The 17,242-nt window shown below is 43.9% G+C and overlaps 1 protein-coding gene across 1 annotated transcript in view; it reads right to left on the reverse strand.

The window, feature by feature from the left end:
• Window positions 1-298: 298 nt before the first annotated feature.
• The window catches only part of LOC115332999 (putative fatty acyl-CoA reductase CG5065), a 30,264-nt gene continuing 13,320 nt past the window's right edge, over window positions 299-17,242 (reverse strand). The window contains exons 4-9 of the mRNA XM_040207674.1: window positions 16,866-17,041; window positions 11,515-11,587; window positions 9,809-9,915; window positions 8,531-8,708; window positions 471-592; window positions 299-302 (exon numbers count right to left, since the gene is read on the reverse strand). Of these exons, the coding sequence (XP_040063608.1) occupies window positions 299-302; window positions 471-592; window positions 8,531-8,708; window positions 9,809-9,915; window positions 11,515-11,587; window positions 16,866-17,041 (660 nt within the window). The remainder of the gene's footprint in view (window positions 303-470; window positions 593-8,530; window positions 8,709-9,808; window positions 9,916-11,514; window positions 11,588-16,865; window positions 17,042-17,242) is intronic.

The following is a 17,242-nucleotide window of genomic DNA, read 5'->3' on the forward strand; positions in this document are numbered from 1 at the left end:
GTACCCGAAAACAAGAAGGCGAGGAGGACAGCCGCGCTGTTGGCGCGGTTGATGTCCTAACTGAAAACGTATGCTGCGCGCTGAAACGTCAGAGTTTCTTTTTTTCTTTCTTTAAGAAGCGTGCAGACTTTTTTTTGGCCGTGCACAGTAGAAATCCTGTACTGTTTGACAGCCCTTCACTCTGCAATGCGCTAAAAATGCAGTTATCTGACAAAAAAAATGAGACATGACTTGGCATGTTGAAAGCTATGTAGGCTCAGGACGCGGTCCACGTCTGAAGTTTAATTACTCTGGAATATCAACTGAAACAAATCAATGTTCATTAAAACCAGGGAAGCGTAATTTCTGTACAGTCAACCGACTCCTCCATTATACAAACACCATATTTCTTAAATATCAATGGCAATTAAGGACAAGCATAATCAATGCCTAAGTTGTTTGGATCCGAAACAACCTCAAAGTGGTCCTACCTCTCGTCTTGTGGTGCTTGGCAGGCTGCTAAAATGAGCACATTGGCCACGACATCTACTGGAATGAGGTCCATGACTGCAGTTTTGTCCGCAATGACGGCTTTCATCACACCTAACAGTGCCTGTGTTTAATAAAGAAAAAGGGCCACACAGCGATTGTACACGACAGGAGGGAGACGAAGTTTCTTTCTGCCTTGCCCTATCTACCATGGAGATTATTCGTATATTGAAATTGTACACAATTGAAGGGAGGCTGACTTCCAGACGAGCTTGTCTTCACGAGTTAAAATCAACACAAAAAAAAGTAAAAAAAAACGATTAAGAGCCCTAATAATATCCTGCTCTTAGTCCTTTCGGCAGTTAGTTTTTACAAAGTATCTACTTACCGCTTCGTGAATAGACATTTTTGAAAAGTGCGCGTCGTCTAGTAGCATCCGCACCAATATCCGAGTCTGCCATTGTTGGGCACATACTTTGATGATGTATTGGACTAGATGGCTGTGTTCCAAATCTTACCCGAATGGATCCGAGTTACTCCGGCGGATCGTGTCACGTGACAGCACAGATTGAAAAACGCTGGACGCGGGTAGATTTTAGAACGCCAAGGGTACAAAACCCTGGAGTAAGATCGAGTAAATTTTGGAACACGGCCCATGTGTTTCAACTCGTCCGCGTATCGGAAATCGGCCTCCACCAACGGGATAAGCTTCTCCTCATTTTGTAAGAACAAAGCGGCATGGAAGGAAACCGGGTAGAGGTTAGAAACGCATAACCTAATTTAATGTAATAGAACTCGGTGTTTATTCTTCTATGAGCCAATCGTGAGAGAGACAGGCTTTAGAGACACAAGGCCCGAAGATGGGCACTGTCCTCCCTGCGGTTCTTAGAGGCAGTACACGGTACACTTGCGCATTATTTGATCGATGACATTTATACCAGTGGGATAAAAGTGTAGACGTGTAGTATGGAAGGTGCCGAGGATGTGCTGCGAAATTATACTCACTGAAGCCAGCATGCCGTTTCCTCCACTTAGTCCTTCCACCCAGCCCTACGAAATCGCAAGAGCTTCGCTGGCAAGCATGGACAATGACGAGCATGGACAAATTATAACGCAAGCTCTTTCCCGTTAGATAGCATAGGCCACTTGAGCTGAGTCAGTTTCCACAGCAGGTATGTTGAAACATTAGGGGATATACACTATATTTTATATGTTTGTACATTTTTAAGTAGGATGATAGAGTCCGTTAAAGCCTGTGAGGCTTGTATGACGCTTGTATGCAATGGCAAGAAATACAATTTCATTCAAACGCCGTACTTGTGCTGAAATAAAGACACTGAATATACGGAATCTGTTTCGTTTAACAAACAAGCAAAATACGTTCTTTGTAAATATTTTGAAGATATTACAAAAAAAAAACACTAGGTATAACAATATGCTATTTAAAGGAGCTGTGCAACGATTTTAACGTTGAAAGAATTGGCATCTTGTACTTTTGACACTGTTTACCTTGTCAAAAAGGAGAGAAAACACACCTCCTTCCTTCGAAATGTTGCGATTCCACCGCGTAATCGCGAGGCAAAAATTAGAATATTCCTCGACCTGCAGCCGCGAGTGGCGGCCATGAGAAACACGCGGCATGACGTCAATGGGGGTCCTTTAGAAAGGTAGCAAGTTGTACGAATACCTGCTCGATAAAAAGGTAACTTTTCTGTAAATCTTGTCGTTTCAACATACATATAAATGCGTCAGAAACCTGGTATCATCGACAAAACTTTTATTATACGGAGTTATAGTGGCGCCATCTATCCTAGGTCCACAAAACCGTCAGCTCTCTCTGCTAACGCTAACAGTGGAACAGCCGCCGGAAGCCGGAGGGGGAGGGGGACAGAGCCGGGAGGGTATGGCCGGACCCGGATGAGACTTTCCTCCTTTCACCATATTGTTCGCGCGGCGCCTGACAGCACGTGGTCACGCGGTCGCGAGCGGATGAGCTCTGGCTGCTCACTGATGGCTCTAGAGAGAGAGAGCTTCACCAAAACCCCGCGCCACCCCAATGACATCACAGCGCACGTGACTCGGAAGATGGTGAAGGAGTTGAGAGGTGCCAAAAACCTCAATCTTTGTCCATTTTTAAAATAAAAACTAGGGCATGCAGGCAAAAGCGGTTTTTTGTTGTTTATTTCAGAAAGGTCGAGACGCCAAATCCCAAAATATTTATGCAAAGCACTGAAACTGTTGCACAGCTTTTTTGACAATATGATATCGCCACAACCCGACATGAAATTGGATCTCTTCGTTAATACAAACGGTATCAAATAAAATTAATAGAGAGAAAAAAGGTTCAGTTAATTATGCATTGAATAAAATGCACTATCCAAAGGTAGTTATTCTAACCCAACAAATTCTGCAAAATCATTTAAAACAACAGTCACAATACAAAAACAGGAATATCAAGCCTGTGGCTAATTGGCAGATAAAGATTTTTTCACAATGCGAGCTTTGTCAAGACTATACACAGGCTGATTATTTTGTGAGCATGAAGTCCTGATAAAAATACAAATGTGATTAATGTTATTTAAATCATAATTTTAGCTGACAAGCACGGAATAATCATAATGTAAAGTTCTCGTTTACGCTTATATGTAACATACGAAGTGAGCACACTGCAAGCCCCAAATCCTAAAGCAACAAGGTAAATCCAATTCTTATAGCAATTCCCAATTTAAAGTGGGATCATTAAAATGTAAACGGCCCCTGGTTGGGTTACTGTACGCTTTGAGCCGCGACAAGCTGCAGGGAAAATATCCTAAAACGTCAAACTCAATCTAATGTCTACAGTCATTCCAAGTTAAAAGGAAGAATTAATAAAATCTAAAATCTCACATTTAAATTCATATACCTTTTGAGCTGAGATAAACTGCAAAAAATATGTATTAAAACGTCAATTTCTATCAAACTTTTACAGCCATTATTAGTTAAAGGCATGAATTATTAAAACCCAAACTGTCCCGTTTGAGTTCCTATACCATCGAGCTGATACAGACTGCAATGCAAATATCTTAAAACGTCAAGTTCTATCGAATTTTGACAGGCATTCCCAGTCAAAAACAGATCATTTAAATGTAATCTGCCCCGTTTTGGGTTTCGAGACCATTTGAGCTGAGACAGAAAGCAAGGAAAATATCTTGAAGCGCCAAGTACTAGAGAATTTCAGTCATTCCAAACTAAAAGCATTATTAAAATCCAACACTGCAGAGCAAATATCTTAAATGGTCAAGTTCTACCCAAAATTTACAGCTAGTTGCACTGGCATGCGTGGATTAATTGTAATTCAAGTGTCCAGTTGGAATCCATATACAGCTTCAGCAGAGCGAGGCGGAAGAGCAAATATACGTGAAGTTCGTCAATTTTATCGCCAGTACCACTGAAAAGCCTTGACTAAATAGAACGTAAATTGCATGGTTTAAGTTAATATATCACTTTAGATGTGTCAAGCGGAAGTGTTTAGTGCTCCCTTCACTGACAAACATGACCTAATTATACTGTAAACAGCCCCCTTTTAGTTCATACACCGTTTTAGCGGAGTCAGGCTGCACAACAAAAATGTTGAAGCAGTTTTTTCCCCACATTTTTGTCGTATTCTCACTGGCAAGCTGGGACTAATTATAGGGTAAATTGTCCGGATCTAATACTTAAACTGAGTCAGCTTGCACATCAAATATTATAAAATACCAAGTTCGACTTAGTAACGAAAGTTTATGACTATTTAAAGTTTCTAACAAAAAAGTATGCACCCATCCGGATTGCAAACCAAGCTTAACAAAAGCCTTTTTTTTATGTATTCCGCTCTCAAGATAACGTAAATTTTCCGACACACACACGCTTTCTTGCCTTCTTTATTGTATTGTGCCAGTCGCCGTTTTCCAGAACACTGCACCCTTCCCTGCCAAGACCCACCTCGTCCCGAAGACTGCGCAAAGCCTCACTTAGGGCGATACGGCGTGAAACGATCGGTTTCCGGTTTTCTGCATTACAAATTCGATTGCTGAATTCATTCAGTTTCTTGGTGATCTCATAGGTGCCACCCAAGTAGTTTTCGATTACATCATTGCGACTTTTGGTCTAACGTGGACTTCACAGACGCAGCAAATCTCCTGGTTTCTATTGGTGACCTGGTGTATTTAAACTGTTGTGGTTCTTTCCGTTGTTATGCTGAGTTACGAACGCCTTTTTGCAAAACAATGGACACATTCTATTTTTTGAACAAATGGATAGCCTAATCGAAGTGAATATTTTCGACCTCCAGTGGTGGCACCACCGGAGTACCGAATACGGCGTCCGTAGGTAGCCGTAGACCTATGCCCATTAGCACCACTGACGGTGTGCACTTTGTTTCTGAATGGACAGCTGAACGGTTGGAAGCATATATAGAAAGGAGCCAGTTAACTAACGCTACCTATTGCGCTAATGAGCTGGCACGTGTACAAGAGTCTCTGCAAAAGCGAAACTGCCCCGGGCGCTTTGTAGATGAGGTAATCAACCAGACGAAACGAAAAACGCACTCCAATCCAGCCGACAAAGAACGTAATGTCTTGTGCATTCCGTACGTTAAGGGAGTGTCTGAGTCGCTAAGCCGCGCCCTAAAACCTGTAGGTATTACCGAACTATAGCAAGCATTGTGTCTAAGCCAAAGGACCCCACCCCTGCGGATACCGAGAAAGGCATTGTGTACAAGATCCCCTGCCAGGACTGCGGCTCTTCGTACATTGGAGAGACCGGACGCAAGAAGATAACCAGGATGAAAGAACACCAACGTGACGTCAAGCATTCCACGAACGCCACCCGTCTCAAGACGGAGCTGGTCGACCACGCGTGGACCACAGGACACACCTTTGACTTCACAGCCGCGACGACCTTGGCGAAGGAGGATAGGTGGGGCCCACGCAAACTACTTGAGTCATGGTTCATCCGCGGAGATAAGACGGCGTGCAACAAGAACCGTGATCCCCTCCCGGAAGCTTATATGGACCTCCCCGATAAATAGGACTGCGTTGACCGAAGCTCTCTCATTCCTGTGTATGTACTGATGATGCATCCCGCATGGGAAGCGAAACGTTTAATGAAGTTGTTTTTCTTGTTATGTGAAGTCGGTGTTCTTATTTTAATCAGGTATCCTGATGTTTGATGACAGATAGAGGCCTTGCCTAAGAAAGCGATTCATTCTGTTCGACCCTGAATGTAGTGATGTTGTTTTGGTTTCCTTCATGGCAAGCGATGCGCACAAATCCTTCAAAGTTTGCAACTCCAAGGTGCGTTTTTTTATGAACTTCCAGGGGCACTCTGTTTCCCGATACAATGTTGTGAAGAAATCTTCGAATGAGGGTCTCTGCATCGTATGTCCGAACCAAGAAAACTTCTGGTTCATTTTGAAATGAATCCCCAAACATTATAAGTTACCGGAATGGAAAAATATTTGACTCCAACCAAAAATTAAACTCGGACCCAACGTTTCAAAACCAGTTCGGTTTCTTCTTCAGGGGCGATTGATCTCGTGCGTGGGAGCAGCCTCGTCTTCTTTGGTGATACGAATATTTTCTGATCGCGCTTCCGCCTTGCCATCCAGTCTTTTTCTAATCACGTGTCTTAGTCCGCTCACATAAACAGATGGTAAGGTACCCATAGATCTGTTGATGTTTCCTGGTGTATTTTGGATGTGCCATGATTCAAGGTGATGTCTTTTTCTGAGATTGGTTTCAACATCAAGAACGGACGCGTTCGCGAAGTCTATCGGATGGTCAAAGGTGTCACAGTGCTCCGCAAGAGCACTGCGTTCTCGGTCGAATTTGCGTACATCGTTCTTGTGCTGGCGTAACCTTTCTATGAAGTTCTTTGTTTCGCCGATATAAGATGCAGGACATTTTAAGCAGGGGATCCGGTAAACAATTCCCGGTGCTTTTTCCTTCGGGGGGCGATCTTTTGGTCTTGGCATGAACCGTCCAAGAGTGGATACCGGTTTGTGAGCCACGTGAATGCCTTGTTTTGCAAGCACCCGTGATAGTGCTTCGCTAGTACCCTGAACGTAGGGAACGCTGATGCGCGTGATGGGGCGATGCGGCGCAGCTCCCTTTGGTTGTGGGTTTTGGCGAGCGTGAACCGTACGTTTGGTGACTTGTCGGATGAATCTTGTCGGGTAGCCGTTCTTTCTCAAATCAGCGATCACACTCTGCCCCTCGCTTTTTCTGTCAGTTTCTGAAGAACAGATAACAGCCGCCCTGGACATGAGTGTTGCAACGACTGATGCCTTATGACTCGCTGGATGGTGCGACTTAAAATTAAGTCGCACCATCCAGCTTAACCCCTGTTGTCTCTGGTAGTTCTTCAGCCACGTCAACGGCCACTACCTCAAATGGGACACCAATGTTTTAAGTTATTATATTTCGCCAACATATGAAGGGAGGTCCTTTCATCATTCTATAGTGAACTTTTGTGTCACTCGCCCATGTCATGGGTGGCTCTAAACCAGTAGAATCTGTCTCGCACTCCCGGCAGAGTTTTGTGAACCATAAACTGTCCACTGTTTGGACTATCGTGAACTGTCCGAGTAGAAACCGTAATACAATTTTGTCTATCAATTGTAGCAGGACTGCTTAAAGAGACACGTGTACTCCATCGTTAATTTCCCAGAAATGAAACAGGGGTCCTTTTTTATGAGGAGAGAATCCCACTGAGTTCGGTAAGCTTCGACGACAGAATTGCGTGGTGCGGTAAGGCACCATCCTAAACTTTCACCTCCTTGTTTGCAGTGCACAAAGGTTCAAATGTCGTCATCGTTTATTTTGATCTAACGGAGAGTATTGTCACTCCAATCAGTGGCACCGGCGTCGGTAAGTGAAAGCTTAATCACCGCCTGCAGCTTGATCATTGACCCATATCCTGTGCAATTCAGGTCCGAGTGCCCCTCGGTCCCCAGACATGGACACAGTTTTATTTTTATTTCTTTGTTTTTTTTTTCTTTTTTTGTGCGTGAGAGATTCGTGAGAGTGCACTGGCGCTCATGCATTTCTTACCCATCTCGTGTTAGACATTGAACTGGTACTGATGCAATCTCCCCTGTCACCTGGAAACCTATCCGTCTGGGTTCTTAAAATTACAATCAACTGAAGAACACATTATCAATAACCTCTGGTAGGAATTCTAACCGGTCGTTCAATCGTTTTTATTTTCATAATGGTACTAATATCTAGCCACGTTAATGAAGAGCGGTTCTTCCGTGAAGTTAGAAATATGAAATATTTGCAAATGCAGATAAAATACTCCTTTCAAGCATGGTGCTGTAATGTTCATTCCTTCATCGCCGTACGGTTCTGTACTATGCTTGACGCTATTAAGATATAATCTTCAAATATAGAAAAAAAAAAGAGGTAAAAGGCGGAATTCGGTTAATTTCGTCAAAGCTGACGCCCGACCATAAGTTCTATCAGCATCTGGGAACAATTACGAAGGCCAATATAATCTCCATTGATGAGTTAAAAATTAAACTTGGTATTTATCTCGGGCAATAATTTAATATTTCGCAAAGACATTATGCTTAAAGATAGCATAGTGTGAAAAAAGGCTTCAAAATTTTTATCCAGTTAGCTTATATTATTGTTGGTAAGTATATATACAAAGTTGTCGTCTTTAACTGTATGCCTCTAATATCAATATAAAAAAGAAAAACATATCGCATTCAATTTTTGACGGGCTCACCACGTTCGACTCAGCAATTCTCTTAAAAGACACTTTCAAAACGAACAGACGTGTCAAGAATTCGAGACATTGCTTTACAGACAAAACGCTATTCAAAGTTTTCAGTCAAAGCACAATAGGGAATTGTAGTAGACCGTTTTCACAGCCAGCTAAGCACCCGGATAGCGCTCCGTAATCCGCCACAAGACCTTGAACTATGCAGACAAGGCTGGCGGCGCGCATGCGCAGCTGCGCCGTTTTCTTCGGGGATACCTTAGCGGAGGACAAAACGATCTACTACAACTCCCTATTATTAATCGTTGCGACGTACCGGAAATGGATCTTTCCATGACGCAGACACAATGGAAGGCCGGACGATGACCAACGGAAGGCCTCGGCCTTGATCTGCAATGATGGCCTCAGCCAGAGTCTTGGTGAGGACGTAGGTGTTGGGTTTGCCTCCGAGCAGCTCCGGTGTTGTTTTAACGAGATCGACCTCGCTCAGTGTTCTGCTCGTAATGCATCAGGATGCGCAAAGATGAAAACAATTGACGTTAACACTTTGTTTAGAACTAAGTTTCCTAACTTCTGTCACAAAACCGGAATCACGAAGGTTCGTGGAAGAGAATTCAGACCATACGGCAACCCTACCTTTATTTTAAAGCAAGACGAAGAACTATTTTTCTGAACAGCGAGTTGCGGGTTAGTCTTAATAGCCTAGGCCTAAAACGCCCTGGTGAATACTAGGGACTTTTAAACACTTGGCGTCAAAGTTAGCACGAACACGATATCCAAACTTTAAACAAACAATGTGTCTATGGTTGAGTTTCATGTGGAAAGGGTGTCGCTCGAACTTTACGAAAATCTGTTGCAAGCCGGATTAGGTACCAGCAACCGTACTCAACCGCACATTGCCCATACCAGGCAGTGCATGAGCGTGCAAAGCATGGAGAAGGCAACTTTGTCGTAATTAATCATACTTAATCATAAATAATGCGATTCACTGAGCGGTGCAGTGGAATGGAGGCCCCCACCATACGATCCGCACCCCACTCTTTTTCTCGGTAAACGCAGGGGGAGGTGAACAGGAGCGCAAGCATCTTGACCAAGTAGGACTCAAGAGAGCATGCGGTAGTAAACGACTGTCGCCACACGCGGCTGACTTCCGAATGGCGATTCATAGCTTCTCACATGATCTCACGACATCATGAAGCTTGCTTAAATTTAAAATTGTTTCAATTATTCTGATCATCCTGGGGGGGGGGGGGGGGGGGGGGGCACACGAGTGCAACGCAACGAAAAGTACCCAAACCATTCCGTAACCGAACATAGACGATTAGAGAAGAAGAGGAGGACAAACTCTCCTCTTGCCGGACCCTTTCTTGTGTCCCAGACGTTGCTTTCGTGCCCTTATAAAATTAGCCTGTCACTCAACATAATAAAAAGCTGATTGTTTTCTTTCTCTCTCTCTCTCTGTGCTACACGCAATAGCGAGATATTATCACGTGTCTTCCTTCCACGCGCCAGTTGGCTCACTCGAACCGTAGCCTTCGGGCTTTGCTAAGTTAAAGGATTTTCTTATTTTTGTATAGGGGACAAATAAGCTTACTTTGTGAGCGAAATGATGTCATCTGGCTTTACCGTCGGAGGGTACACTCGTTCCTCCAGGACGTCGAGATCGCTGTTGACGAATGCTGTCGATATATGCACAACGGCCTAAAAGAAAAATAGAATGTTAACTTGCAGCTGCTGTATGTGATTCATTTTACACTTTCGATGTGAACTCACGGGGAAGTACTTGAAAGGAAGCGGAAAAGGTTCTTCTAAAAACGGGTTAGAGGTGAATTCTAGCGTATTTTTGTCTTGTGAATTTGACTATCAAAAGCATTTGAACCGGTCATATCAATAGACACAAAAAAAACGAAAAACCAATTACTGGGTGTGACGTTATACCCATGGGTTTCAAAGGCCTTGCGCGTGCCCCTTGTAAGGGCACGTATACAGCATTTTTGATTACTCCAATAAAACTTGCGGAAGGCTTGAAGGCGTTTAGATCTTCGTATAACACGCCACGATTCCCTCCTCCCAACGAACGAGTCGGGTGGAGGTAGGGGCATCAGCGCAAATACGAAAGCGCTGTTGTGGCGACTTGACCCATCAAACTGAAATGTTATTTTTCGTATTCGTTATCCTGGAGGCTAAATGAAGACGATTTAAATGTTTTCTTCTTAATACAGAACCGCTTTAGTTTCCCTTTAATGTAGACACGTGGCTTCTATCCAAGTAACTTCCATCAAAGCTTCAGAGCAATGTTCGACAGAAATACAAGCTAACCAAAAGCCTGGATTGGACAATTCGTCAATGCAATGACGACACGATAGAGGTTTTGGTTGCTTTCTGTCAAGACGACTTGTTTTTCACACTCCCTTCACCTCCAAGTTGACAGAGTGATTGAAGCTACTTATGCTCGTTAGACCAGCCATCTGTCTAGTTTACGTCACGTGATCACAGTCCCGCCCGAAACGACACGCATAAAGAGGGGTCAGGTGATGAAAGAGAGACTGGTCCGGCGGGCGCGTACCTCCCACCGCTCTGTCAGCGTAGAGGTATAGTAAAGTTTAGAAGAGAGATAATGTAGCGTGTACCAGTCAGCCCTGGACGGGGAATGTTGCCCTGCTGGTACTTTCCAGTTCAATCGCATAAGTTATCTTTTTCTAAGTCTAATATCATCTTGACCGTAGTATCTGCTTGAAAAATACTGTACATTTTAGTAGTAGAAAGTTCATCGCTGGTGTTCGATGCTGCTCTTAAGCCAACATTAAAGTCCGTGACTCCGCGTATTGCCTTTTGTCTTGCCGTAAATTCACCACGTTCCACCCTTAGTTATTTGAGTGTATTCCAGCCTCCTCACCTGTCGTTCGTGACAACATTCAACTTCATTCAACATTTGTTTCTTAGATTTGACTCCAAGAATGCAGAATGGTTATCCATAGACTTCATTGCATTTGCAAGTACAAGGGTACATAAATCTTAACCGAAAATACCAATGTGCACGAACCCGGCCCTTATAAAACGCCTTCCATTTTGAATATATCTGTAGTTCGTGTCAGTGACTCCTAACATAATGTTCTATACTATCACCAAATTATAAGTATTGACAAAATATTCAAAGAAGTTGCAGAGTGCATATGCAAATGAAGTATATCAATTTCCTTCTCTTATTTCATAACTCAACATGCGCAAGTTAGGAGCGCACACGAGTGCACATTTTTATGCTAATATTATGTACCTCTCTATGATTGAGAATTAACTCACCTTCAAATTTTTGATGTTGTGGCAAAGATCCAGCACACTTTTAGTGCCTTCCATGTTAATGTTCACAGCGTTTCTGAAACCAATATACCGAGTCATATAACCAACACGGGCATCCTCAACACAACAAAATGACCCTTTCGAAAATCCACGAGACCGGGTTCTGGTGTTTTCTGACTTTTACTCAGAGCCGCTCTGATGTGCACATCAGGATACATCAGGTGGTGTGCACACCAAAACACGCAGGTCGCTCTGATGTGCACAACAAAACACACCAAACCATTCTGATGTGCACACCGAAACACAGTAGGCGGGTCTGATGTGCACACCAAAACACACTAGGTGAATCTGATGTGCACACTAATACACATTAGGTGGGTCTGATGTGCACACCAAAAAACATTAGGTGGGTCTGGTGTGAACATTAAAACACATTAGGTGGATCTGGTGTTTACACCAGGACACAGTACGATAGTTTAGTGTTTACACCACGAAACACGATAACACATCAGACCCGGCCTAGTGGATGTTTCGACAGTGAAACCAACGGATAGCGTGACCTCGCGTACCTGTTGCACCATCTGCCAAGAGAACCCCTTTCATTTTGGTATCGGGGCTGGCACATGCGCAAAATAGTCCTTCGCGCAGCGGCTGTACGTGCTTGGCGTATAACGCCTGATCGCTGATCAATGCCGGCCATGGCTTTGTAGCGTGACTGCGTTCTCTGTTCTAATTTGCAATGGCTTGTATACATTTTATTTTCCCATTCATTATACAGAACCGGCGAGAAAATGGCCTCCGCTGCAGTGAGGTCACAGCACATACTGATTAAATGTAAATTTTATGACACGTGTGTTTTTGATTAAAACTACAGTATTTTTCGGACTCTAGTCCGCACTAGGTAAATAGTTTGCAAATGGTGCTTCGTCGACATGCAAATCTTCTCATGCACATCACACTTAAAAAAAAATAAAGCCCATCCACTTCACGTGGAGATAGAGGACCAGCGAAGCTTTTATTTTCACGATAAATTTACGACAACTATACATCTATACGATTTACATATCATTGTAATGAACACACGAACACGACTTCGTTGTCTCATTGCCTTAATTTATCTCTTAGTGACTAAAGTGATCATTGCCTTACGGTCACTATGGTAAACTGCCATTGGTGGCATTTTGACTTCAGATACGTTCTTGCTAAACGTAATGTCGATACAAGTTCTGTTTTTGGTCGTTGGTATATGCATACGTGTTAGTATATGACTATTTTTTGTTTTACAGCGACTTGGGCTCTTTATCAGCGATGGTGATAAAGAGTCCAAGTCTCTTTATCAGCATTGCGGAAGCGGAAAAAGGTTAGATCGGCGCGTTCCGCCCTCAGCCTCGTCACAGCGCACTTTTAGCTGAGATAAGTCGGCGGCCGGAGATGATAACAAGGCATTAGGACCTCACTATAAAATAACGCCAAGGAAGGCTGACTCACGCGGGTTCCAGCCTCTTTTTATTTATACTTGCCACGACCAATCAGAACGAAAATGCGCCGTTTCAACGGGAGTTTTTTTTTTTTTTTTAACATCTCTGGACGCATTTTTTTTTTCAAATCCTAGCACATAACAGCTTCGCTGTAACATGGCTCCTTTCCTAGCTCACAAAGAAGCTTGTATCACACAGAAAGTATTATTAACATACTCCCTCATTCACGAAATTCGTCGCGTCTCGTTACAATGAATGACCTTGAAAAATCAAAATTCTTCTATTGTCCGCACCTGTAGATATTATGCACTGCGTAGAATTGAAACTTTCAGACATGTATTCGCAACTCCGTTCCATCGCTCGCCCCCTCGCGGTCGAACGAAGAACCAGAGGAGCGGGGTCGGCGGCGGCGGCGGTGGCGGCGCGGAGACGGTGGCAGGGACTGTCGGCTTTGGTGCCTTGGTGCTGCTTATACCGCATGGTTCTGGTCGGCGTATTCGTGCGTAAAGCAGTTTTAACGGAAAAAGTGAGCGCGTTAAGTAAACAATTATTGTGTTCCGCCTCAAGACAGCATTGCGCGAAGGAACCGGAATGCCTAATTTCATTTAAATTGCAGAAATCTTCTTTCGCCTGGCGGAAAGTCCTCCTATCCGTTTTTTTTTTTTTGTTTTTTTTTTTTTTGGTTGTGTCTTGGTGCATGGCGAGGCGGGGAAAACGGGGGGGGGGGGGGGGGTCTTCTTTTGTACCAGCTTCTTCTGTGGGGATACGCCTAGAAAATCCCATAATGAACAGCAGGATTTTGGGCCTCGGATGATAATCTAATCATCCGAGTTTTGCCACTGCTAGCTTTGCGCCTGCTTAAGTTTCTAATTTAGACCATATGTATATTTTCACTAACTAAAAAGTTAATTAACAAATTTTATTTCATTAGCAAACTTATCGCAAAAATTAGCCACCCACATAATGTCCCCCTGGCCGTATAACTCACCTGCACAGACCGCATAAGTGTAACTTTCACGGCTTTTTTAAAGCAAATCTGTAAAGCTTAAAACAATACACCCTGTAAAATAAATATAGCACCCCTAATTCTGTTAGCATTATTATTCTCTATGGACAAGCCAAGATGGACCCAGTAAAGAAAAGGCGCTGGCACACGTAGATGGTTTTATTGTTTCCATTATTTAACAATGCTTGTAATATTGACACAGTTAAATGCTTAAAACCAAGATTGTCTCGAGGAGGCGTTCACAGAAGTTCGTTGACGCATGCACTTCTGTCGTACAGAGTGTTTCGAGCAATCATTCTTCCCCATCTCCATTGAGAATGGGAACAACCTTCCTCCAGAGGTCACGGCACGGACTGTGACAGCGTTTATTTGTTTCTTTTTTTTTTTTTTTGCTTAGTGAAACTTGTATGTAAAAGAATGACTCCCACGTGCTTTTGATGCGACCGCCATTTGTTTCAGGAAACAGATATAAGTATTTTATCCTGAAATTCCATGTTTAAATTTTATCTCAAAGTCTGTTTGCTCGCTTGCACCTTTGCATTTAATTGCATTATAACAATGACCTTAAATTGCAAGCTTCACCCTTGTTGGTGTTAGACTGGTGGCAGCTGATAAAACCCGTTTGCTCTACTGACATCTAACCCCTGGTTAGCTCAGTTGGTAGAGCGCTCCACCTGTAATGGAGAGGTCCCGGGTTCGATACCCGGACCAGGCGGATTTTTTCGGTCGCTCACCAGTCACCTAGCTGTGTTTGGAGATTTGTGTTTGTCCTCTGTCCCTTTTCTTCCCCTTCTCCAGGGATTATTTTCATCATTCTTGTCCAGCTCGCTTGCACCTTTGCATTTAATTGCATTATAACAATGACCTTAAATTGCGAGCTTCACCCTTGTTGGTGTTAGACTGGTGGCGGCTGATAAAACCCGTTCGCTCTACTGACATTTAACCCCCGGTTAGCTCAGTTGGTAGAGCGCTCCACCTGTAATGGAGAGGTCCCGGGTTCGATACCCGGACCAGGCGGATTTTTTCGGTCGCTCACCAGTCACCTAGCTGTGTTTGGAGATTTGTGTTTGTCCTCTGTCCCTCTTCTTCCCCTTCTCCAGGGATTATTTTCATCATTCTTGTCCAGCTCGCTTGCACCTTTGCATTTAATTGCATTATAACAATGACCTTAAATTGCGAGCTTCACCCTTGTTGGTGTTAGACTGGTGGCGGCTGATAAAACCCGTTCGCTCTACTGACATCTAACCCCTGGTTAGCTCAGTTGGTAGAGCGCTCCACCTGTAATGGAGAGGTCCCGGGTTCGATACCCGGACCAGGCGGATTTTTTCGGTCGCTCACCAGTCACCTAGCTGTGTTTGGAGATTTGTGTTTGTCCTCTGTCCCTCTTCTTCCCCTTCTCCAGGGATTATTTTCATCATTCTTGTCCAGCTCGCTTGCACCTTTGCATTTAATTGCATTATAACAATGACCTTAAATTGCGAGCTTCACCCTTGTTGGTGTTAGACTGGTGGCGGCTGATAAAACCCGTTCGCTCTACTGACATCTAACCCCCGGTTAGCTCAGTTGGTAGAGCGCTCCACCTGTAATGGAGAGGTCCCGGGTTCGATACCCGGACCAGGCGGATTTTTTCGGTCGCTCACCAGTCACCTAGCTGTGTTTGGAGATTTGTGTTTGTCCTCTGTCCCTCTTCTTCCCCTTCTCCAGGGATTATTTTCATCATTCTTGTCCAGCTCGCTTGCACCTTTGCATTTAATTGCATTATAACAATGACCTTAAATTGCGAGCTTCACCCTTGTTGGTGTTAGACTGGTGGCGGCTGATAAAACCCGTTCGCTCTACTGACATCTAACCCCTGGTTAGCTCAGTTGGTAGAGCGCTCCACCTGTAATGGAGAGGTCCCGGGTTCGATACCCGGACCAGGCGGATTTTTTCGGTCGCTCACCAGTCACCTAGCTGTGTTTGGAGATTTGTGTTTGTCCTCTGTCCCTCTTCTTCCCCTTCTCCAGGGATTATTTTCATCATTCTTGTCCAGCTCGCTTGCACCTTTGCATTTAATTGCATTATAACAATGACCTTAAATTGCGAGCTTCACCCTTGTTGGTGTTAGACTGGTGGCGGCTGATAAAACCCGTTCGCTCTACTGACATCTAACCCCCGGTTAGCTCAGTTGGTAGAGCGCTCCACCTGTAATGGAGAGGTCCCGGGTTCGATACCCGGACCAGGCGGATTTTTTCGGTCGCTCACCAGTCACCTAGCTGTGTTTGGAGATTTGTGTTTGTCCTCTGTCCCTCTTGTTCCCCTTCTTCAGGGATTATTTTCGTCATTCTTGTCCAGCTCGCTTGCACCTTTGCATTTAATTGCATTATAACAATGACCTTAAATTGCAAGTTTCACCCTTCTTGGTGTTAGACTGGTGGCGGCTGATAAAACCCGTTTGCTCTACTGACATCTAACCCCTGGTTAGCTCAGTTGGTAGAGCGCTCCACCTGTAATGAAGAGGTCCCGGGTTCGATACCCGGACCAGGCGGATTTTTTCGGTCGCTCACCAGTCACCTAGCTGTGTTTGGAGATTTGTGTTTGTCCTCTGTCCCTCTTGTTCCCCTTCTCCAGGGATTATTTTCATCATCTGTTTGATGTCTTTTACTAAGTTCTGTATAATCTACTATAAAATATTACTTTCGTCTGTATATTGATCTTATGCACCACCCAAACCTGCTATGGGTCAGTAATCTCAGCCAGAATGATATGTTTGAATATTATAAAAAACCTCATGGGTTGCTGAGTAATAATGAGATGCAGGGGCCTCGCCACACCCAGCGTTTTTTAAGTTATCAGTGACTATATTGGCAGGCACAGATCGAGGTACGAACCTTAGGGAGTCGTTGAACCGCACAGTTGCCGCAGCGTGAAATACAATGGACACCTCTGAAGCCAGGAGCTCGTAGTCACTGGATTTCAAGCCCAATTTTTCTTCCCTCACGTCTCCTTCGACGACCGATAGCTTGTTTAAACTTGACGGATATTCTTGGCGCAACCGCTCAAAACACTGCAGGAGGACCCCAATACACACACAACAAAAAAATTATTCGCTCGTACAATTACACCTTCTTTTTAAAGAACATTTTTGTTTGTTCTGTGCGCGCCATTGCTGGAGAAAGCGGGTATTCGAGAATGACTTGCTCTCTCCGATCGGAACAATATATGTATAATATAGTTAAGGCATGGCGTTTCCGACTTCAATTTTGCT

The sequence above is a fragment of the Ixodes scapularis genome, unplaced genomic scaffold, assembly GCF_016920785.2.
Source record: "Ixodes scapularis isolate PalLabHiFi unplaced genomic scaffold, ASM1692078v2 PGA_scaffold4__175_contigs__length_147842914, whole genome shotgun sequence".
Lineage (NCBI taxonomy): Eukaryota > Metazoa > Arthropoda > Arachnida > Ixodida > Ixodidae > Ixodes > Ixodes scapularis.